At 38.0% G+C, this 20454-nt stretch overlaps 1 protein-coding gene across 2 annotated transcripts in view; it reads right to left on the bottom strand.

The window, feature by feature from the left end:
• ValRS (Valyl-tRNA synthetase) overlaps nucleotides 1-20454 on the bottom strand; it is a 29135-nt gene that overhangs the window by 5157 nt on the left and 3524 nt on the right. Inside the window, exons 4-15 of one of the 2 annotated variants that reach the window (XM_070101657.1) lie at nucleotides 19634-19798; nucleotides 18413-18614; nucleotides 15569-15759; nucleotides 14574-14796; nucleotides 14197-14342; nucleotides 12940-13147; nucleotides 11192-11362; nucleotides 9840-9961; nucleotides 9237-9345; nucleotides 4971-5121; nucleotides 2559-2701; nucleotides 1908-2234 (exon numbers count right to left, since the gene is read on the bottom strand). In XM_070101657.1, the coding sequence (XP_069957758.1) occupies nucleotides 1908-2234; nucleotides 2559-2701; nucleotides 4971-5121; nucleotides 9237-9345; nucleotides 9840-9961; nucleotides 11192-11362; nucleotides 12940-13147; nucleotides 14197-14342; nucleotides 14574-14796; nucleotides 15569-15759; nucleotides 18413-18614; nucleotides 19634-19798 (2158 nt within the window). The remainder of the gene's footprint in view (nucleotides 1-1907; nucleotides 2235-2558; nucleotides 2702-4970; nucleotides 5122-9236; nucleotides 9346-9839; nucleotides 9962-11191; nucleotides 11363-12939; nucleotides 13148-14196; nucleotides 14343-14573; nucleotides 14797-15568; nucleotides 15760-18412; nucleotides 18615-19633; nucleotides 19799-20454) is intronic. The other variant, XM_070101658.1, reaches the window with a different exon arrangement.

Below are 20454 nucleotides of genomic sequence, written 5' to 3'. Positions count from 1 at the left end.
GAGCGAGGGGTTTGGACTTCCAGCAAGTGTGCATGAGCGTGTTAGATAGGAGTGAATGGAGACAAATGGTATTTGGGACCTGACGAGCTGTTGGAGTGTTAGCAGGATAATATTTAGTGAAGGGATTCAGGGAAACCGGTTATTTTATATAACCGGACTTGAGTCCTGGAAATGGGAAGTACAATGCCTGCACTCTAAAGGAGGGGTTTGGGATATTGGCAGTTTGGAGGGATATACTGTGTACTTTTATACATACATATATACTTCTAAACTGTTGTATTCTGGGCACCTCTGCAAAAACAGTGATTATGTGTGAGTGAGGTGAAAGTGTTGAATGATAACGAAAGTATTTTCTTTTTGGGGATTTTCTTTCTTTTTGGGTCACCCTGCCTTGGTGGGAGTTGGCCAATTTGTTGAAAAAAAAAAAAAAAGTTTTTCTAACACATCCTCATCCATATATCTAAAGGTTATTTTAAAGTTTACCAGTAGGATATTGGTAACTTTTATGTGCTTGACACTAATCATAAATTCAATAAGAATGTAATTATTAGTTTTTGAGTTTTAGCTGAAATACTGAACATTAAATGCGTGTTACTAAATCTAGGTGCATCCCTTTTAATTTTCCAAACTTCTTCTCCATACAAAATAAATATCTTTCTTTCAACAAACTGGCTGTATCCCATCAACGTAGGGTGGCCCATGAAGAAAACCAAAAGTAAAATACATATGCAAATAAAAAATATTATCATGATCATTTTCAATTATTGCTACAATTTTAACCCTGTCAGCAGCCATCATGTAGAACTACATCAGTGAGGTCAGAGTCCCTCCTATATTTCTATGTCATGATCTCAGCTCACTCAGATAAGCTGTGAGTGGTAAATTTTGACCTAGATATAAATGAGTGTGCATGATAGGAAAAGCAAAACTCTGCTCGTGTGTAAGGTTTAAAAGGAGAATTTGAGGTGTTTTCACAGATGGTTTTTATGGCTTTATTGGCTGTATCTTGGTATCATCTGATACTGAAACAGAGATGATTTTGGTTGGTTTCAGGACCAAAAGTAACTTGAAATTGAGCAATTTGCAGAAAATTTTCAATTTTTGCCAAATTTTCCAGCGAATGAGTAAGGTCCCCTTACACCCCCAGTCTGTTTGATGGACTTTAAATAAGTCTGATTCAATTACTGGGACACCATAAATCACGACCAATCATTCCTGGCTATATTTTATTACATGAAAAATAGAGTAAATCTCATATTTCTGTGTGATTAGGAATTCAAAATGGAAGGCAAGTATAATATAGGAGAGGCCTGGGGATGTGATTAGTGAACAGAGGAAATGTTGTTTTAGTGCTAGGAATATCTACATTGTTTAGTTTGGACTCTATTTTTAAATTAGCATTTTTTAATTTTGTGTAAAACTAGCCAAATTACCAACTTCTGTGCACTTTATAGGGTAGTTTAAATAATTGAATGTGCAGTTTCTTATGCTCAAGCAATAGAATGGAAGGCATACCAATGAAATAGCTAAGAATTTAGTCAAATGGGCACATAATTAGCTTAAAACAGGACTCAAAGTGGGCAAAATCGCCGAAATGTGCCGAGACTGCTACCTTTACTCCTGCGTAATTCCATAAGTTTTCCACCAAATTTCATACTTTTGGTGTTATCTTCAGAAAAACATTATCATTTTAGGAGAAAAAATAATTTTTCTTTCTTAAAAAGTGGACACTGAGAGTAATATTAATTTTGGGGGTCTGGACAGTGAATGGGTTAACATAAAAACATACTTTCTCCAAAAACAGATATTTCTATACAAAATCTCTATCAATTTAAAACGCTCAACGCAGCAAACACAAGAAAGACAAGCAAGCAATTAAGTGCAGCAAATAAAATGTCATACCTTACCTCCTTGGGCTTAGAGGTGGGAGTTAAAGGGCCATTATTACTAGCCTCTGGGAATGTATCTCTCTCTGCCTGTGAGTAGCTGGCCATGTGGCAGTACCACCGCAAAAGATGGGGATATGGTGAAAGTGATGACCCAACGTTTAACATTTGCACAAGGGAAACATCAGCTTGTGTGGGCGTAAAACCATCTACATAGCTAAAGTGTTTTAAGGTTTCATTCAGCTCAGACAGACTGCCCCAATGATAGTTATTGTTTCTAATATGGTTGGTAAGTGAGGAGAACGGTGTGTTGGTCTGAACCATGACCTTCTCTTGTGCCGTTTTTACCTAGTGAGTAATGCTGGTCAGTTTTATAGTCTGATCTACAATAAAGATGTAAATCACAATAATTAAAAAAGAAAAAAAATTGTTACAGTTGCAACAGCATCATTTGAAGTTTTTATTAACAGTGATATTAAATGCTTACATTGAAAGTTTCAAGAGCATTATACAGCAATTATCACAATGTAACAATCATTACATTATAGCATCTACCCAATACTGCTCTTTTTGGGATGAAACAAGTTTCAGAATTAGAATTTAAGTAAAGTATCAAACTGCATATCAAATCTGAAAACTTAATAAATTAAGTCTAACCCTAAAAACACTAACCATTTTGTGTAATTCCTTAAGTGATTCATACGGTTTGAAACTTGTGCCAATATTCATCATGGCAAATTTTGTAGCATTCCACAGTTTGTTACAAAAGTTCCTGTACCCATTAACACGCAGCACATCAAGGTTAATGTCCCGTCCTGCAAGATAAAATCACTTTTATTATTCTTGCAGATATTGTACTTATTTTTGTTTTATAAAAAAGCCAAGTTTGGCCATTCTGAATTAGTGTAAAATACTAGAGATGGTTTGATCAGACAATGAAAATCAAGGGAGGTATCCTCAGTCTATCACAAAATATTTCACAATAATCCCACACAATACTTAATTATATAGAAATAGCAAAGTTCTTACAAATCTGACATATATCGATGATTCTGGAATTATAAACAGATATATAACAGATATGCTGTATATACCGTATATACCTGTAACTATTCTGGGAGTTTTTCTACATTTGCAGCCTAGCCTGTGACTACAATGATCTGTTCACTGCATAATTAAGCAGGTTACTGACATACTGACTGAGACTAATTTGTAAATTTCAAAACATAAAAAGAATACAAGGTAAACTATCATATAATGGATGAGCGACTTTGAGAGGAAAATGCAAACAATGAAAAGAGAAAAAGAAAAGTCCTCTCGGTGTAATGTCATTTGTGGGGTGCCACAAGGCTCTGTGTTTGTCCCTACAATGTTCATAATTTACTTACCAGAAGGAATAAAAACTTTATCTTTTTATTAACTCAACAGCCGTCTTCCGTCAAGGCAGGGTGACCCACAGAAAACACATCTGCCATCATTCATGCAACTGTTGTCTTACCAAAAATGAGCTGACATCACAATTCATATTACCCTCTAATTGCAGCACCCTCACCATTCCTTCCAACCTCTAGGACTCAAGCATGGATATCCAGTTTCCTTGAATTCCTTCATAAAAATTACCTTGCTCGTACTTCATCAGCATGTCCTTTAAAAAATCACTTGTTACCATTACTCCTATCCAACATGCTCACACAAGCTTGATGGATGCTCTCACCCCTAAAATTCAAGCCTCCTTTACTTCCTTCCTCCAACCATTCATGGGATGACCCCTACATCTTCTACCTTCCACCCGATTTATTTATACACCCTCTTCATCATCCTATCCTCCAAACCACCTTAAAAACCCCTTCTCAGCCCTCTAAATTATACCCATGGTAATCCCATATTGCCTCTCTGTTTCTATGCTGTGAATTCTCTACATGATATGTACACCACATATTTCTCTCAAACTAAGAATTATTATTAATAAAACCTGTCATGAGATCATGGAAGAAAAATTATGGGAAATGCATATGCTATACTGGATAGTTATAGAAATACTTTTTTTTTCTTTTTACACAAATCAATTTTACAGGCTAAGAGCTGTTATCCTACCTCAGCTCATTTCAAAGCCCAGCCTTATCTAAGGTATACCACTTCCCTGGGATGCAACCAACAGCAGTAAACTAACACCCAGGTACCTATTTAGTCCTAGGTGAACAGGGACAGCAGGTGTAAGGAAACATGCCCAATGTTTCCACCCATGCCAGGGATCAAACCACAGACACTTAACATGTGAGCTGAGTGCACTACCAACAAAGTAACAGGACAAATAGTACATGGATGGAGAAATGTAGAAAAAGCTGTTAGGGACATACATTAGGCCAAAAGTGGAATATGAAACTGGTGTGTGGTGTCCACAGCTTAAAAAGCACGTGGATCAGACAGAAAAATCAAAATTAGAGCTTTGTAGATGAATGGTTCAGAGAACCAACATGTTGATAAATTAGACACATGTGCAACTCTTGGGTATCTTTATTGAGGAAACGTTTCACCACACTGTGTGGCGAAACGTTTCCTCAATAAAGATACCCAAGAGTTGCACATGTGTCTAATTTATCAACATGTCGGTTCTCTGAACCATTCATCTACAAACCTGTCAGACACTGCAACTTCTTAGGATCTTAATACTTATGAATTCTTCGCTTGCCTAATTCTTGGGCACGACCTACTTCCACATTGATCAAATGTGACACCACCTAAGACTGCTGCACCTCTCCTGCCATACGGTTTATAAGCTGCTTCTCCGCTCATATGCCGCATTCTATTCAAGATTGATGGACTGAACACATCGACTCAAGGTTGAGGGACTGATTACCTCATTCTCCTCCTGTTCTTCAAGTTTCTCCTACGTATGGACTGATGAAGCCACTGTGTGGCGAAACGTTTCCTCAATAAAGATACCCAAGAGTTGCACATGTGTCTAATTTATCAAAATTAGAGCTATAACATGGATCCCAGAGCTTAAAAAATGTGAGTTGTTATGAAAGGCTGAAAACATTAAATGCCCTCCTACCGCCAAGACCAAATCCACTAGATAATTACCTTGTGAAGTATAGGCACACAGTGCAAATCGCAGGGCATCAGTGCCACATTCAGGAATACCTTGAGGGTAATCACTTTTCTGACCTTCTTTTGCTTTTGCAATTTCATTGGGATCCAGATTACTGTTGTCATCCAGCTGTTTGTTAAGCTCCTGAAGAAAAAGGTTCAAATGTTCATTTGGAAACACAGCAACCAATTAAAGACTAAAAATATATTTATTACGATAAGTCTTAGATTAGTAGGACTATGAGCACTCGAATGATTTTTTATCCATTTTTTAAACTCATTAGTTTTACTAAGAAAAGATGGCCCAAGCACATTCAGAATATTTCTTATTAACTAGCTTTACAAACTGGTAGACTTTATCTTATGCTGCCTGACACCAGTATGAAGCCTTTACACTATCTAACTCACAATGATAAAGGTCATTTGAATAGTGATGTCTGTTTACCTCTGGCAAGACAGATACTGAAGAGAGCTGATGAATGTTACTTCATCTCTGTATCACCCTACCTTGGTGAGAAACAGCAGATGTGGTAAAAAAAAAAAAAAGGGGAGGGCAGGTACATTTAGTACTTTAAGGGAGCCTGAGGAGGAATAGTGTGTGCTACCTTGAAGCCAGCATTTATTACTGGTTAGATTCCTTCAGTTCAACCCAGATCTATACACCCTCTTGGTCAACATATCTAGATCCAACCTTGATCCAACCTTTTTAAATGACCAATCTCAACAACCTCTCCTAAGCTCTCTGAGCTATGCTTTCATTATTTAGTTGTAGCTACATAAACGGGTGAGATATAACCCCAGTATTAGAACTGTTTTTACAAAGCAGAAGTGTTATAAGAAGAGCAGAGTATATGGAGAGTAAAAGAAAGGTAAAGAGAGTGGTGAGAGAGTGCAAAAGGAGAGCAGATGATAGAGTGGGAGAGGCACTGTCAAGAAATTTTAATGAAAATAAGAAAAAATTTTGGAGTGAGTTAAACAAGTTAAGAAAGCCTAGGGAAAATATGGATTTGTCAGTTAAAAACAGAGTAGGGGAGTTAGTAGATGGGGAGATGGAGGTATTGGGTAGATGGCGAGAATATTTTGAGGAACTTTTAAATGTTAAGGAAGAAACAGAGGCAGTAATTTCATGCACTGTCAGGGAGGTATACCATCTTTTAGGAGTGAAGAAGAGCAGAATGTAAGTGTGGGGGAGGTACGTGAGGCATTACGTAAAATGAAAGGGGGTAAAGCAGCTGGAACTGATGGGATCATGACAGAAATGTTAAAAGCAGGGGGGGATATAGTGTTGGAGTGGTTGGTACTTTTGTTTAATAAATGTATGAAAGAGGGGAAGGTACCTAGGGATTGGCAGAGAGCATGTATAGTCCCTTTATATAAAGGGAAAGGGGACAAAAGAGACTGTAAAAATTATAGAGGAATAAGCTTACTGAGTATACCAGGAAAAGTGTACGGTAGGGTTATAATTGAAAGAATTAGAGGTAAGACAGAATGTAGGATTGCGGATGAGCAAGGAGGTTTTAGAGTGGGTAGGGGATGTGTAGATCAGGTGTTTACATTGAAGCATATATGTGAACAGTATTTAGATAAAGATAGGGAAGTTTTTATTGCATTTATGGATTTAGAAAAGGCATATGATAGAGTGGATAGAGGAGCAATGTGGCAGATGTTGCAAGTATATGGAATAGGTGGTAAGTTATTAAATGCTGTAAAGAGTTTTTATGAGGATAGTGAGGCTCAGGTTAGGGTGTGTAGAAGAGAGGGAGACTACTTCCCGGTAAAAGTAGGTCTTAGACAGGGATGTGTAATGTCACCATGGTTGTTTAATATATTTATAGATGGGGTTGTAAAGGAAGTAAATGCTAGGGTGTTTGGGAGAGGGGTGGGATTAAATTATGGGGAATCAAATTCAAAATGGGAATTGACACAGTTACTTTTTGCTGATGATACTGTGCTTATGGGAGATTCTAAAGAAAAATTGCAAAGGTTAGTGGATGAGTTTGGGAATGTGTGTAAAGGTAGAAAGTTGAAAGTGAACATAGAAAAGAGTAAGGTGATGAGGGTGTCAAATGATTTAGATAAAGAAAAATTGGATATCAAATTGGGGAGGAGGAGTATGGAAGAAGTGAATGTTTTCAGATACTTGGGAGTTGACGTGTCGGATGGATTTATGAAGGATGAGGTTAATCATAGAATTGATGAGGGAAAAAAGGTGAGTGGTGCGTTGAGGTATATGTGGAGTCAAAAAACGTTATCTATGGAGGCAAAGAAGGGAATGTATGAAAGTATAGTAGTACCAACACTCTTATATGGGTGTGAAGCTTGGGTGGTAAATGCAGCAGCGAGGAGACGGTTGGAGGCAGCGGAGATGTCCTGTTTAAGGGCAATGTGTGGTGTAAATATTATGCAGAAAATTCGGAGTGTGGAAATTAGGAGAAGGTGTGGAGTTAATAAAAGTATTAGTCAGAGGGCAGAAGAGGGGTTGTTGAGGTGGTTTGGTCATTTAGAGAGAATGGATCACAGTAGAATGACATGGAAAGCATATAAATCTATAGGGGAAGGAAGGCGGGGTAGGGGTCGTCCTCGAAAGGGTTGGAGAGAGGGGGTAAAGGAGGTTTTGTGGGTAAGGGGCTTGGACTTCCAGCAAGCGTGCGTGAGCGTGTTAGATAGGAGTGAATGGAGACGAATGGTACTTGGGACCTGACGATCTGTTGGAGTGTGAGCAGGGTAATATTTAGTGAAGGGATTCAGGGAAACCGGTTATTTTCATATAGTCGGACTTGAGTCCTGGAAATGGGAAGTACAATGCCTGCACTTTAAAGGAGGGGTTTGGGATATTGGCAGTTTGGAGGGATATGTTGTGTATCTTTATATGTTTATGCTTCTAGACTGTTGTATTCTGAGCACCTCTGCAAAAACAGTGATAATGTGCGAGTGTGGTGAAAGTGTTGAATGATGATGAAAGTATTTTCTTTTTGGGGATTTTCTTTCTTTTTTGGGTCACCCTGCCTCGGTGGGAGACGGCCGACTTGTTGAAAAAAAAAAAAAAAAAAAAAAAACAATATTCATATCAAATATGACATCTGCAATAGGAAAGTCTAAAAGGACTTCTTCAAAAATGATAAGGAAATAGGAATATTTAAAGGAACCCTGTAATAGGAATGCTTAGAAGGGACACTGTAAGAAAGAGGAAAATAATACACGCACATAAACAATACTTGTTAATAAAGTATGTCGCATGTAGGCATCTGGCAAATTTTAATGTCAGAAGTAATACCTGACCCTGTTAGATGCTTCAGTGTCAGCCTGGCAACTCGTAGCAGGACATCACAGGATTCTCCAAGACTACAGGCTGAATCCTAAGTTCCTTCTAGGCGTGTGTGGTGGACAGATTTGTGTCTATAGTCTCCCTGCACCACGTGGTCTTAAATGCCAGTTTGTCAGCCATTTTTGGCTTTAGACAAATTGATATGAGCAAGAGTAAGTAGCTGACACAACAGACAACTGCATAGGTCACTGGATTACATAAGGCAGACCATCAAATAAAGGAAATAGTAGAAGCCATTGACACGTGTGAGCATTCAGTGAGGACCTGGTTGCATTGGTTCCATGAGGGAGGTAGTGATGACATACCCATACCAAAAGCATGTCCAGGGAAGCCTAGAAAAACATCCCTACTAATGTTAACTGTAGTAACATATCTAAAAATCCTCTGTGGTGCAAAGACTTTTCTGCAAGACAGTGCTCATTACCACACCGCAAAATCAGTTGCTCAGGGTTACGTGACTGTGAGATATCCTTTTCTGCGACAAGTAGTCAGGAAACTCCCCAGACTTGAACTCCATTGAGAACCTCTGGTTAGTGATAGAGAAATTCATAGGAGGACGACATTTGCCCATTCCCACAGCTGGGGGTCACTATCCATGAGTCACTGGAGAATTTGCCCCTCAAAACCCTTAAGTATGTGTGTGAATCGTTTCCTAGACAGTTGAACAATATCCTAAAATGCAAGTGATGACCTATTTTGTGGTTGTGGTTTAAGAGGGGGCTGGTATTCTTTAGTGACAAGCACTGCAAAATGGAGTTGGGATGCTGAGACTTGGTAGATCAACAATGGATGGTAGAGTCTTTTAAAAATTCTACAATTTCTGACATATACTGAATGCACTATACTAAAAAGTAAATTTTTGGTAATTTTAAAAACAGCCAAATACTCTATATAAAACAACATAGTCTATTTCAAATATAGAATACTGTATATACCTGCAGGGTGATCCCATGTATGACATCCATCGGGTCAATCACATTACCAAGGGATTTGCTCATCTTTCGACCATGTGCATCTCGAACCATGGCATGAAGATACACCTGCCTGGTGGAATGACTCAAAATTAGCACTAAGCACCATTAATAGCTAGCACATTTAACAAATTAAACTATTAATTTTAATGCAAGATGTAGTAACACTAATCTCAGCAAAATATACAATATACAGTGCTATAAATTTTAACTGTTAACTTACTTAAACCTATGCATATCATAAGAGGTGACTAAAATGCCAGGAGCACAGGGCTAGTAAATCCTTTTCCTGTATAAATTACTAAATGTAAAAAGAAGAAAAGCTTTTGTTTCTTCTTTTTCAAGTCATCCTGCCTCAGTGGGAGACAGCTTCAAAGGTATTCAAAGGTAAAGGTAAGGTAAAGCTGGCGTGTTAAAAAAATAAATATTTGAACTAGTCTCTCATTAGCATAAGCTTATTAACATTGTGAGCACATATTCAGAACTTTCATGAAATAAACCATAGTTAACAACAGCTTACTACAATAGGCATATGTTCAATAAAGTAATAACTTTAGCTATACTTACTTGAAAGGCAACTTTCCTAAAAGTTTCTGCCCAAAGAAAACCATTCGAGCAACCCAGAAGAACAAAATATCATGACCAGTCTCCAGAAGAGTATTAGGGTAAAACAGTTCCAGATCTTTAGTCTGAAAAATTGAAAGAAAACATTGTAGAAATTTTACCACACTACTCTGGTGAGAAATGTCTGATTAAAAATTTCACATTGAAATTTTTTCCATATGACTTGCTCACCAAATACTGTCAATCCCTTTTTAGTCTTATTTTTAACACCTTTGTACGTTTTCTGCCCTTTTCCTATTTTGCAGTTCTACTTACCTAGGAGGAGGAAGAGGAGGAGGAGAAGGGAGAGGGAAAAGAAGGGACAAGGAGAAAAAAGTAGGGAGGAAGAAAAGTAGGGAGGATAAAAAAAAGGCTGGGAGAAAAGGGAGGGATGAGGAAGAAAGGGAGAGAAAAAAGAAGAAAAGCAGAGAAGGAGGGAGGACGAGGAGGAAAGAATGCAAGAGGAAGAAGAGGGAGGTGGAATAGGAGGGATGGGTTATAAGAAGGAAAAGTAGAGAGGAGGGAGTGAAAAAGAGTAGGAAGACTAAGGGTAAGGAAGAGTAGGAAGAGGAAAGAAAAGGGAGAAGACAAAAAATATAATGGAGAAAAAGAAAAAGATCAAAGAAAAAAGTAAAAAAAAAAAAAAAAATGGATGAGGAGAAATAAATAAAGAAAAGAATAAACAAAAGAAGGAAGAAAAATTAATTAGGAAGAATGAAAAACTACATGAGCAAAGATCAAGTGAGGCTAAGGAAAGGTAAAAATGGTAACAATTCCAAAACCCAAGAAGTCATCAGGACTTTTCCATTCACATTTTAATCCTTCAAAGATGATTCATAGAAAAAAAATTAAAATATACAGAATTTTAATGCTGATTTTCCCCAACCCAAAGTGCTACTACCATAATAACATTCTACTACAGAAATAATGAATCTCAAAGGGTTTTGTGTGTCTTTCAAAGTTTTTTAACCAAGATAGGTCCAGTGCACTGCCACCAGGATTGTTAAAAAACATACAGTGTAGAACAAAAAATGCAGAACATGACTTGATAAAAGCTTTATACAGTGAAACACTGCCCCAACACAAGTTTGTTCTACAATGTGTCTTTTACTCTTTTATTTACTTAAATCAAAACTCTAATAACACACTGGAAATTTAATGATGATGCAAACTCTACAGATTACATAAAAGTAGAAGGTACACCTTACAAATATCTTATTCTGACAAATAAAAGATTCACTTATTACCAACTAATCTACGATAAGCCTAAAAGAAGCACTTAAGACATAGCGTTATGTTCACTTTTTTCCACTAACCTGTTTTGGCCAACCCATGACAGAAAATGGAAAAAGGCCAGAACTGAACCAAGTGTCCAGAACATCTGGGTCCTGCTCTAACTTGATCTTATCTGGTGAAACATCGAATTTTGCTGCTGCCTTGTGTCGTGCTTCCTCTTCTGTTCGACCACTTACCCAGTATTCATCACCCTAAGTATGGGCAAAAGAGGCATGTCAGTATCTTTTAAATTTAATTAGAACAGTACCTCAAATCCAAAGAACATTTTAAATTTTAATAAATACATGGCAGTTTTAGTACTGAATATATAGACTGTACACAAAAATTTGATACTGAATATGTTTAAGGTAACATTATGTTTTAGCAATTATATATACAGTACTTATGAAACATAATAGGTAGTAGGTTGGTAGACAGCAACCGCCCAGGGAGGTACTACCGTCCTGCCAAGCGAGTGTAAAACGAAAGCCTGTAATTGTTTTACATGATGGTAGGATTGCTGGTGTCCAGTTTTCTGTCTCATGAACATGCAAGGTTTCAGGTACGTCTTGCTACTTCTACTTACACTTAGGTCACACTACACATACATGTACAAGCATATATATACATACATACCCCTCTGGGTTTTCTTCTATTTTCTTTCTAGTTCTTGTTCTTGTTTATTTTCTCTTATCTCCATGGGGAAGTGGAACAGAATTCTTCCTCCGTAAGCTATGCGTGTTGTAAGAGGCGACTAAAATGCCGGGAGCAAGGGGCTAGTAACCCCTTCTCCTGTATATATTACTAAATGTAAAAGGAGAAACTTTCGTTTTTCCTTTTGGGCCACCCCACCTCGGTGGGATACGGCCGGTGTGTTGAAAGAAAGAAAGACTTATGAAACATAGACAAATATATTTATTGAAATGAAGCTATTTTTGGATACTAGCCCAAAACAGTGGTAGACCCAGACAAGATATAGCCCAAGGTTTTAAAATAATGTGCAAGAGCTCAGCTACCTGCTCTGGAATTTTTTGGGAAATTTAATTACAAGAAGGTTAACTGGCAAGAAAAAAGAAAATACACAAATAGCCTGCACACAAGAAAAAGAAACTTATGACGACATTTTGGTCTGATTCGGACCATTAATTGGTCCAAGTTGGAGTAAAACATTGGCTTAAGTTTTTTCTTCTATGTGCGGTTATATGAGTACTGTTCCAGTCAGTGTATTGTGCCTTTTTGTTCTTTACAAAAAAAGTCCTTAATGTGCTATATATTTGTCTATACGTGGTTGTCGAGGTCAAGTCTTAGCTCCTGGCCTCGTCTCTTAACTTACCATTTACCAGATTCACTTTTTTGTAGCCTCATGCACCCTATCATACCTATTCTTAATACTAGACACTGAATCTGCCTCCACCACTTCATCGATGTCATTCCACTTCCAAACCACCCTGAGACTGAAGAAATACTTCCTGACAGCCTTGTAACTCATCTCTGTCTTTAACTTCCAGCTGTGCCTAAGAGTACCTTTTTCCCGCCTCTCAAACAGCCTACCCGTCTGCCCTATCACTGCCTTTGAGTATTTTATATATTGTTATCATGTCTCCCATGGTTCTCTGGTCTTTCAATTTCTTTAGCCTCTCCTCACAGCTGTGTTTTAAACAGTTTAGTTACTGAAATTACCACTGTATTTCTTGTAGACCAAACCTATGAAAAATATTAATAAAAATAAAATCTTACTCAAAGAAAAGCATGCAACCAAGTTAATAATACAAAAAATAATACAACTAACCTGTCCAGGTGGAAAAGATTGATCAGTAACTGTCACAAAGTATGCAGGAATCTGATGCCCCCACCAAAGTTGCCGGGATATGCACCAGTCACGCATTTCCTCCATCCAATGGTACCAAGTTTTTTCATGTATCTTTGGAATGATTTCTAGTTCACCTGATCTGACTGCTTCAACAGCCTTAGCTGCCATATCTGAACATTTAACATACCTGAAAAATGCACCATAAATTTTGGGCAACTGAAGTAAATACACTAAATTATCTGATACAAAATTACAAATTCTATATAAGGTCAGTCAAAATAATAATTTTATTTGTTAACAGTTTTCAATATTACAGTGTTTTATTTTAATTTTAATTTTTTTTAACACATCAGTCATTTCCCACCAAGGCAGGGTGACCAAAAAAAGAAGAAACACTTTCATCATCACTCACTCTATCACTGTCTTGTCAGAGGCATGCTTACACAATAGACCCCTGGCTGTCTTCAAGAAGGCTTTGGGCAAGCACCTAAAGTCAGTGCCTGATCATCCGGACTGTGGTTCGTACATCGCTTTATGTGCGGCCAACAGTAACAGCCTGGTTGATCAGGCCCCAAAGCCCTCTCCAGGTATACACCACAGTTAAAAGAAAAAAAAAGCAATATATCAATACCCCTTCTTCAGAGCAAAGGCACTGTACTTCCCACCTCCCTGAATCCCTTTATAAATGTTTGCTCACACTCTAACAACACGTCAAGTCATAAAAACCACTCACTCCTATCTAACACACTCATGAACGCTTACTGGAAGTCCAAGCCCCTTGCACACAAAACCTCCTCTACCCCCTCACTCCAGCCTTTCCTAGGATGACCCCTACCCTACCTTCCTTCCTCTACAGATTTATATGCCCTTCAAGTCATTCTACCTCATTCCATCCTCTCTAAATGTCCGAACCACCTCAGCAGCCTCTCCTCTGCCCTCTGGATAATACTTTTAGAAACCCCACACTGCCCTCTAATCTCATAGTTACAGATTCTCTGCATTATATTCACACCACACATTGCCCTCAGACACGACATGTCCACTGCCTCCAGCCTTCCTCTTGTTGCTACATTCACCACCCATGCTTCATATTAAATAATAATAAATAAATAAATAATAATAATAATATAGTAATTCTTTCTCTCTTCCCATCTCTTAATAGCCATTTGCATTCAGTAAACAGCATACAACACATTTATATACATTCAGGTTACTGAATTATAGATCAAGGCTTACCACTGTGGCTTAATCATGGGTTCAATGATGTCTTTGGATCGGGAGCAAATTGGGACTATCATAGGGTTGTCCTTTGTTTCTACATATAAGCCCTTCTCCATTAGTGCTTGTAACACAGCCTTACGTGCATCAAAGCGTTTCATCCCCTAAAGAGAATGAGGTAAAATTATTTAATGCCAATCTTTGAGTAAATCTAACCAATAATAATCAGCATTTAAATGTTTATTGAAATTCCAAGATAAATGATGACCAGTAGTGTAAAAATCCACTCTACTGAAGGAATTCACTTTATTTAGAAAATAATTTTTAAATATATTTTTATAAACAGAAATAAACAAAAAAATAGCTATATCAAAACTTTAAATGTTGCTACTCACTGTAAACTGTCCATATCCCTCCACAATATACCCATCATCTGTGAAAATCGTAAGGAAGGGAAGATCATGCCTCTTGCCCACTTCATAATCATTAGGATCATGAGCTGGGGTAATCTTGACAGCACCTGTACCAAATTCCATCTCAACAAAATCATCCTGTAGTATTGGCAGCTTACGGGCAGTGAAAGGATGAATGAGTGTCTTGCCATGCAGGTGCTTGTATCTAGTAAAAGTTAATCAGGTGTATTTAACTTTACATTAAAATGATACTTATCTCTTAATTAATCAAAAGACTCAGTTTCAGCTCTCTACTGCTTCAGGGATGGACACAAAGTCACACAGTTAATCAGTACAATTATAAAATACATAGATGATTATAGCATAAAAGTACATCTGTATACTATATGCTGAATAAAAGCATAACTCCTACAAGTGTTAAACAGACACATAATGTGGTGAAATCTTTTTGGCACAATGTTGCTCATGAGTGGGGTTTTATCAAGTGCTTAGAACAATGATATGTTACAGCTTTCATAGAGTATCTGGGGTGAGTGGTCAGGTGTAGCTTTAAAAAGTTAGACTGAACAAATAAAGAGCATGACAAACCACCCTGGATGCCTTATACAAGGTTCTATGTACTTCATACAACTCACTGCATTAAATGTCTTTCTACTATAACAGAACATACTGTATAACAGGGCATAAAGTAATAGGAATAAAGTACTATATGAAAACTATGAATATGGAGGAACTGCTGAAAAAGAGTCAAAGCCATAAGAGAAATAAGACGACTACACAGGAAAACCATTAAGAAAGATCTATAAAAAGATGACAGACAAAAGAATTAAATAATTCTGAACACTGCTTACCATACTAGGGAAAAGGAACTTCCCAATACTTAAATATGCCAAAAAAATAAAGAAAAAAATCATTCTAGTTGAGAACTGATACTACTGCAAATGGAAGAGAACTTGTAGGATTGCAATTTGACCTACCTCTCATCTTCAGGGTGGACTGCAACAGCTGTATCACCTAACATGGTTTCAATTCGTGTTGTGGCAACAACTATACGTTCATCTGAATTCTCTACCTGGTATGCAAAGGAAACAAGTACTCCAAATTCTATTTTGTTCTTGTATCCTGGGACTGGCAGTTCTGTACATCCTGGGAGCTCTCTCTTCTCAACCTGTGAACATTATGTTGAAATGTGAAAATATTCACCATAAAAAGAAAAGCCTGAAAGAATATTACATATGAAAGTCTTCCAGATATATTTTATTTTTTTTTTATTATCACACCGGCCGATTCCCACCAAGGCAGGGTGGCCCGAAAAAGAAAAACTTTCACCATCATTCACTCCATCACTGTCTTGCCAGAAGGGTGCTTTACACTACAGTTTTTAAACTGCAACATTAACACCCCTCCTTCAGAGTGCAGGCACTGTACTTCCCATCTCCAGGACTCAAGTCCGGCCTGCCGGTTTCCCTGAATCCCTTCATAAATGTTACTTTGCTCACACTCCAACAGCACGTCAAGTATTAAAAAACCATTTGTCTCCATTCACTCCTATCAAACACGCTCACGCATGCCTGCTGGAAGTCCAAGCCCCTCGCACACAAAACCTCCTTTACCCCCTCCCTCCAACCCTTCCTAGGCCGACCCCTACCCCGCCTTCCTTCCACTACAGACTGATACACTCTTGAAGTCATTCTGTTTCGCTCCATTCTCTCTACATGTCCGAACCACCTCAACAACCCTTCCTCAGCCCTCTGGACAACAGTTTTGGTAATCCCGCACCTCCTCCTAACTTCCAAACTACGAATTCTCTGCATTATATTCACACCACACATTGCCCTCAGACATGACATCTCCACTGCCTCCAGCCTTCTCCTCGCTGCAACATTCATCACCCACGCTTCACACCCATATAAGAGCGTTGGTAAAACTATACTCTCATACATTCCCCTCTTTGCCTCCAAGGACAAAGTTCTTTGTCTCCACAGACTCCTAAGTGCACCACTCACTCTTTTTCCCTCATCAATTCTATGATTCACCTCATCTTTCATAGACCCATCCGCTGACACGTCCACTCCCAAATATCTGAATACGTTCACCTCCTCCATACTCTCTCCCTCCAATCTGATATTCAATCTTTCATCACCTAATCTTTTTGTTATCCTCATAACCTTACTCTTTCCTGTATTCACCTTTAATTTTCTTCTTTTGCACACCCTACCAAATTCATCCACCAATCTCTGCAACTTCTCTTCAGAATCTCCCAAGAGCACAGTGTCATCAGCAAAGAGCAGCTGTGACACCTCCCACTTTGTGTGTGATTCTTTATCTTTTAACTCCACGCCTCTTGCCAAGACCCTCGCATTTACTTCTCTTACAACCCCATCTATAAATATATTAAACAACCACGGTGACAGATATATATAAAAATTTATACAATGTACCAATGGCATTTTTCTAAATCACTGAAATAAAACAAGATGAATGTTAATATTATGAATGCAGCATAAAATATTTCAAATAATTAAGTTTGAAACACATGTATAGTGTATATAGTACAATTAGATCACGCTTATCAGCTCTGAGAATAGTTCATGTGGCATTTTGTCATTATCTACTATGATATGCTGCTTAAGATGGGCTATACCTCACTATCTTTCCATTAAGCACAAACCATAAGTCCTATTTATAATGAGTATTTATAAAATGATACAAACAATAAGTGTCAGGGGCCTGAGACTGTTCAACTGCCTCCCAGCACACATAAGGGGGATTACCAATAGACCCTTGGCAGTCTTCAAGCTGGCACTGGACAAGCACCTAAAGTTGGTACCTGACCAGCCGGGCTGTGGCTCGTACGTTGGATTGCGTGCAGCCAGCAGTAACAGCCTGGTTGATCAGGCTCTGATCCACCAGGAGGCCTGGTCACAGAACGGGCCGCGGGGGCGTTGACCCCCGGAACTCTCTCAGGTAAACTCCAGGTAAGGTACTTTTGGTCATGATCTGTTGGAGATTAGTATTACATAGCTTAAGACACTGTCCATAAATAATTTACCCACTAATTTTTTAAAGGGGCCTTCACAGTGCTTCCATAGTTTAAGGCTAAGAATAATTGCCAAGTATATCATTAATATGGAAGTGGAAAAGAATTCTTCCTCTGTAAGCTATGTGTATCTAAAGAGGTGACTAAAATGCCAAGAGTAAGTGGCTAGTAACCCTTTCTCCTGTACAAATTAACTAAATTTAAAAAGGAAAACCTTTTGTTTTTCTTTTAAGGTCACTCTGCCTCGGCGGGATACAGCTAGTTCATTGAAAAAAATCATTAATGCATTTCAACAAAGCTAAAATGAAGTACAGTGGAACCTTGGTATACGACCAGCTCCCTACTTAAACAAAGCTCAGCACTCGACCAAACAAATACGACCTGCCAGAACTTCGCTGTAAACTATTTCGTGCATGGAGACGAATGGTTTTTGGGACTTAATGAGCTGCTGGAGTGTGAGCAGGGTAATATTTAGTGAAAGGATTTAGGGAAACCGGTTATTATAGATTTAGCCAGACTTGAGTCCTGGGAAGTACAATGCCTGCACTTTAAAGGAGGGGTCTGGGATATTGACAGTTTGGAGGGAATTCTAAACTGTCGCATATGAGCGCCTCTACAAAGACAGTGATTATGTATGAGTGAGGTGAAAGTGTTTAATGATGATGAAAGTATTTTCTTTTGGGGGATTTTCTTTCTTTCTGGGTCACCCTGCCTCAGTAGGAGACGGCCGACTTGCTGAAAAAAAAAATCTAAATTCTGCAACAGTGACATTCACCAATACCTCAATGTCAGAGATTGCAGATTTCAGCGTACAAGACCAGTTGACAAGGCGGTTAGATCTATAAATAGTTCCATCTTCATGTAGTCTTACAAATGCCTCCTTCACTGCTTCCTGTGGTCCAGGATCCATCGTAAAAGTAACACGATCCCAGTCAAGTGATGATCCCATCTTTTCTAATTGATGATAGATGCGATCACCCTTCCTGTATCAAACAAGAGAGACTAGTTTTCATAAATTAAAAAAAAAATCCTGAGGACCTAATACATCCTAAGCTAACTGTGATGAACAATGATCAAAAATGGAGATACTTTTTTTTTTAACACACTGGCCATATTCCACTGAGGCAGAGGGACCTGGAAAAAGAAACACTTTCAACATCATTTGCACTATTATTGTCTTGCCAGAGGCACACAGATATGACTATTTAGATGTCCTTCCTAACAGCAAATATCCTAAACCCCTCCTTTAAAGTGTTGGCATTCTACTTCCCACCTCCAGGACTCAAGTTCAGCTAACTGATTTACCTGTATCCCTTTACAAAATACTACCCTGCTCACACTCCAACAGCTCATCAAGTCCCAAAACCCATTTATTTCCAGTCACTCCTATCTAAAACACTCACAAATACCTGCTGTATGTTCATAATATTCCACTCATCATAAATGTGGTGGCTCCTAAGTCAATATTTAGGATACAATAAAAAATACAGAAGCAGCAGACACAAGGAATGTTACTTACAATGGGACTTAAATGAAACCTCTGAGCAAGAACAACACAAAATGCAGCATACAAATTTTTAAAAGAATGAGGATGAGATAATGATGTGGTAAATTATTAAAAAAAAAAAAAAAAAAAAAAAAAAGTAAATCCTTAAGATAAAGAGAGTTAGGAAAATAATGGTGGATGAACAGAATCCAAAATCCTGTGATTGTTTTGTTAAGATAAGAATGTTGCAGGAACAAAATCTTAAGTCACTGGAGCATGGTATTTAGGTACTGTACATCTTGTCTCTGGCAAGACAGTGATAGTGTAAATAATTGTGAAAGTGTTTCTTTCCCAGGTCACCCTGCCTTGGTGAGATACAGCCAGCATGTTTAAAAAATTGGCTTTGAGAAAAGACATAAGAAAATAAGAATATACTACCAATCTCAATTTAACAATTTAATACAAATACAATACATTCTTTGGATAAGAAGAATATTTTATAAGGAATGTCCTTACTCATTCTTCCACTGCCACACACGTTTGGTGAATTCCTCTCGGCCCAAATCGTGGCGGGACTTCCCCTCTTCGCGTTTTACCTTTTTTTCTACTGCAACTTGAGTAGCAATACCTGCATGATCACACCCAGGAACCCAGAGTGTTGTGTGACCTTTCATTCTGTGCCTGTTAAGAAAATGCATTTATAGATTCTGAATCTAATTGAATGTTGCATCACTACTGTACATAAGAACAATTTTTAAATCCTAATACTGGATAAGCTTAGACCTTCAAACTAGTCACAATCATATATATAAATGAGATTATTCATAACAAATTATTTTTATGGTAAACCATAACACCTTTATTGGTGATATGGTTTACCACATCATTTACCATTTCATTTATTATTCATACAGCTGGTGTTCTAATGTAAGAAGCCCAACCTTCATGATATTCAACTGTACTGTACTAAACTGCCATTTGCAAATTTTTTACTACTGTATTTCCTGTCCTTTATTCTTTCATAAAAAAAAGACAAAAATTACTAAACCTAACGAGTTTATTCTCCTTCACAAATGTTACTCTGCTCACACTCCAACAGCATATCAAATCTAAAAACCACTTGCCTCTACTCACTCTGTGTAACACACACAAGCTTGTTGGATGTCCAAGCCCCCACTACTCGAAACCTCTTTTGCCCCCTCCCTCCAACTGTCCCTAGGATGACCCCTACTCCTCCTTCCTTCCACTCCACATTTATACACCTTCCTAGCTGCACTGTTAATTAAAAAAATTCCTCCTTCAGTTTCTTTTCCTGATCACAAAAGATATTTTTGCAT

Source organism: Cherax quadricarinatus, chromosome 78, assembly GCF_038502225.1.
Source record: "Cherax quadricarinatus isolate ZL_2023a chromosome 78, ASM3850222v1, whole genome shotgun sequence".
Lineage (NCBI taxonomy): Eukaryota > Metazoa > Arthropoda > Malacostraca > Decapoda > Parastacidae > Cherax > Cherax quadricarinatus.
The sequence above is the reverse complement of the archived record's forward strand: the minus strand, read 5'-3'. Positions and strand labels throughout refer to the sequence as shown.